Source organism: Quercus suber, unplaced genomic scaffold (assembly GCF_002906115.3).
Source record: "Quercus suber isolate HL8 unplaced genomic scaffold, Cork oak 2.0 scaffold_267, whole genome shotgun sequence".
Taxonomy (NCBI): domain Eukaryota; kingdom Viridiplantae; phylum Streptophyta; class Magnoliopsida; order Fagales; family Fagaceae; genus Quercus; species Quercus suber.
In genome coordinates this window covers 582,288-586,021 of record NW_027069723.1, presented here as the reverse complement: position 1 = coordinate 586,021, position 3,734 = coordinate 582,288, and the positions used below count along the sequence as shown (strand labels likewise).

General features: G+C 45.4%; 1 protein-coding gene across 1 annotated transcript; it reads left to right on the top strand.

Moving 5' to 3' along the window:
* Positions 1 to 901: 901 nt before the first annotated feature.
* Positions 902 to 2,023, top strand: LOC136070885 (uncharacterized). The gene has a single exon (XM_065781453.1). It carries the CDS (start codon positions 902 to 904, stop codon positions 2,021 to 2,023), a length of 1,122 nt encoding a protein of 373 aa, XP_065637525.1.
* The last annotated feature ends 1,711 nt before the right edge of the window (positions 2,024 to 3,734 follow it).

Genomic DNA, 3,734 nt, shown 5'->3' with positions numbered 1-3,734 from the left:
AGAAAAACCCTAGATAGGTTTTCTACAACACACACACCCATCTTTTGAGAGAGAGCTACTCCTCCTTAGTGAGAAATCATTGTAGCCTCTTCTCCATCCCTCTCCCATTATCATACCTTGAGAGGAGATTTGTACCCAAACACAACCCACACCTATTCAGAGTGTAGAGAGTGCTTTGGAGTTGCTGGGAAGCATTGGAAGAAGCCAAGGATGGCAGATGCAACATGGAGCTTGTTGCGGGATTCGGAGAACTAAGACAAGACACGGTTCCGAGAAGCCTTGTTGGAGTAGGAGCTTGGAGGGCTTAGGTACATCGGGTAGATTAGGCTTGGAGGGTCTCTTGCTAACCCATGTATCCCAACTGATTGTCTAGTGGATCGATTTCCGCTTGGAGGGCGGCGGAGAGGTTTTTCACCGAGTTCTTCGGTTTCCTCTTCGAAAACATGTCTTGGTGTTTTCTGTGTTTGCATCTCTCTTCCCTACTCTTTTATATTCCATTATACTGCTGTGTTGTTTAGTGCATGGATTAGAGTAGTTCATTTGTTCATCCGCTCGCTTTTACACTATTCCGCACTTTGTATTAAAGTTGTGTAAAATCTATCGAGCCGTAATTTTAATTGAGGGTCTAAACAGCTCTTGTGTTTTCAACACGTTTTCGAGCTTTCATAACTGATTCCATACATCATCAGTTGGCACCGTCTGTGGGAAACCAATTTCGTGAAAATGATTTGCGATTTGCTTTTCCTGGGACAAAAGTCGAATGGTTCGGACCAGATCGAGGGCTACTAGCCCAAGCCATCAAGGGAGTAGGGATGCTTCTAGCCATCCCCATCGAAATCACCAATCAGCGCCTGTCACGCAGTCGCCTTCCGTCCAACACATACAATCCATCGCGGCCGCGATGGCAAAATTAACTCGCCAAAACCAAGAGTTGACTAGAGAGATAGAAAGGCAGCGACGAGAAGGGCAAGCTGAGAGACAATCCCAGAGTCGAGGAGATGAAGGAGGAAATGCTGAGCCTGAGATTCAATCAAGAGGTACCACTTCGCGAAGGGTGCCACATTTGGAGAAGGAAATGGATCAGATGAGGAAGGTTATGGATGAGATGAAGGAGAACATGAGAAGGGCAAATCCTGTAGAGGATTTGGTCCACCGAACAGACTCCCCTTTTACTGCTTCCATCAATGGGCATCCCTTGCCGCCTAAGTTTAAAATGCCTTCCCTGGACTCATATGATGGAGCACGTGATCCCTTCGATCATATCGCTACTTTCAAGACAACAATGCATCTCCAAGGAGTTCCGGACGAGATCATGTGCAGAGACTTCCCTACCACCCTTAAGGGACCAGCACGTGTATGGTTCAGCAAAATACCCCCGAATTCTGTAAGTTCTTTCGAGGAGTTGAGCAAGTTATTCGTCAATAATTTCATCGGGGGACAAAGACATAAACGTTCCTCGTCCAGTTTGCTGACCATAGAGCAAGGAGAAAATGAGAGCCTGCGTTCCTTCATCACGCGCTTCAATAGGGAAGCCTTGATAGTAAACGAGGTGGACGACAAGCTCCTATTGGCAGCCTTCCATAATGGGGTTAACTCTGATTTATTTATTCACAAGTTGTATGAAAAAGAGCCCCAATCCATGGCTGAACTCGTCCATTCAGCCCAAAACTTTATGAATGCAGAAGACGCTATCATAGCTAAGAAGAGGAAGAGAGTTGAGAGAATGGAAGCCAACCCCCCGCGTTATCTAGACCAAGGGCCTCGTCCAAAGAAGGGACGAACGGAAGACAAGAAGGATCGAGATAGGGATAGCAGGAAGGCAGGCCCATCAGCACGGAATCAAAATTACACACCCTTGAATGCCCCACTCGATCAAGTGCTCATGCAGATCAAGGATGATCCTTCCTTGAAGTGGCCAGAAAAGATGAAAGGAGATCCTAACAAGCGCAATAAGAATAAATATTGTCGCTTCCATAGGGATCATAGGCATGACACAGATGAGTGTTATGACTTGAAACAGTAGATTGAGAATCTCATCAGATAAGGAAAATTGAGGCATTTCGTTGGAAGAGATCATAAAGATGAAAAATTGAAAGCGAAGATGGAAGAATCATCACGGCCCCCACTCGGAGAAATAAGAGTTATCATTGGTGGGATGTCGACGGGGCAATCCTCCAAGGCGAAGAAGACATACCTCAAAGCGGTGCAGAACGTCCAACTCTCAGGACGACCCCCAAGGACGAGGGAAACAGACGAACCAACCATCACTTTTACGGACGAAGAAGCTGAAAGGATCCATCATCCGCACGACGATGCAATCGTCATTACCCTGCTCATAGCAGATTACAAAACTAGGAGGGTGTTGGTGGATAATGGAAGCTCCGCAGATATATTGTATTATCCCGCCTTCCAACAAATGAGGATTGGATGAGATCAGCTTCGTCCTGCATGTTCACCACTGATAGGATTTGGAGGAATGAAAGTGCAGCCCGTAGGCACCATTACCTTACCTATAGTAGTAGGGTCATACCCGCAGCAAATAACCAAAGAAGTAAATTTCCTTGTGGTGGATTGTTCCTCCTCTTATAATGCCATCATTGGAAGACCAACTTTGAATAGCTGGAAGGCGGTAACGTCTACCTATCATCTGTCAGTTAAATTTCCTACGGAGTGTGGGGTAGGGCAAGCACAAGGAGATCAGTTGGCAGCCAGAGAATGTTACCTAGCCATGTTGGCTATGGACGAGCAAATGCAAGCTATGATTATAGAAGAAAGAAAAATTGTTGCAGAACCGACTGAGGTATTGGAAGATGTTTTATTGCAAGAAAATGATAGTGAGAAGTTTACTAGAATTGGGACAAGTATGAAGAAGAGGGCGAAAGAAGACCTCGTCCAGTTCCTAAAGAAAAATGCCGATGTTTTTGCATGGAGTCATGACGATATGCCTGGTATTGATCCAAGTGTAATTACTCATCAGCTGAACGTATCCCCCTCATCGAAGCCTATCCGTCAAAAGAAGAGGGTGTTTGCCCCTGAACGAGAGAAGGCTATCAAGGAAGAGGTTCAGAATCTAACTACAGCACAGTTTATCCGGGAAGTCTACTACCCAGATTGGTTGGCAAATGTAGTAATGGTAAAGAAGACGAACGGCAAGTGGAGGATGTGTGTCGACTTTACTGACTTAAACAAGGCTTGCCCTAAGGATAGTTATCCTTTACCCCGTATTGATCAATTGGTTGATTCTACAGCTGGCCATCAACTGTTGAGCTTCATGGACGCCTTCTCAGGATACAACCAGATAAAAATGGATGAGGCAGATCAGGAAAAGACATCTTTCATTACCAGTCAGGGTTTGTTTTGTTACAAGGTGATGCCCTTCGGTCTGAAGAACACAGGGGCAACTTACCAAAGGTTGGTGAATCACATGTTTCGTCCACAGATAGGACGGAATGTGGAAGTGTACGTGGATGATATGCTTGTGAAGAGTTTAGACGAAGGTAGCCACTTGGACGACTTTCAGGAAACCTTTGAAACGCTCAGGCGATACAAGATGAAGTTAAACCCAAGTAAATGTGCATTCGGAGTATCGTCGGGAAAGTTTCTAGGATTTATGGTTTCAGAGAGAGGAATTGAGGCAAATCCAGACAAGATCCAAGCCATATTGGATATGGAGCAACCGAAGAACATTAAGGAAGTCCAATCCTTAACTGGACGAGTTGCAGCTCTGAACAGGT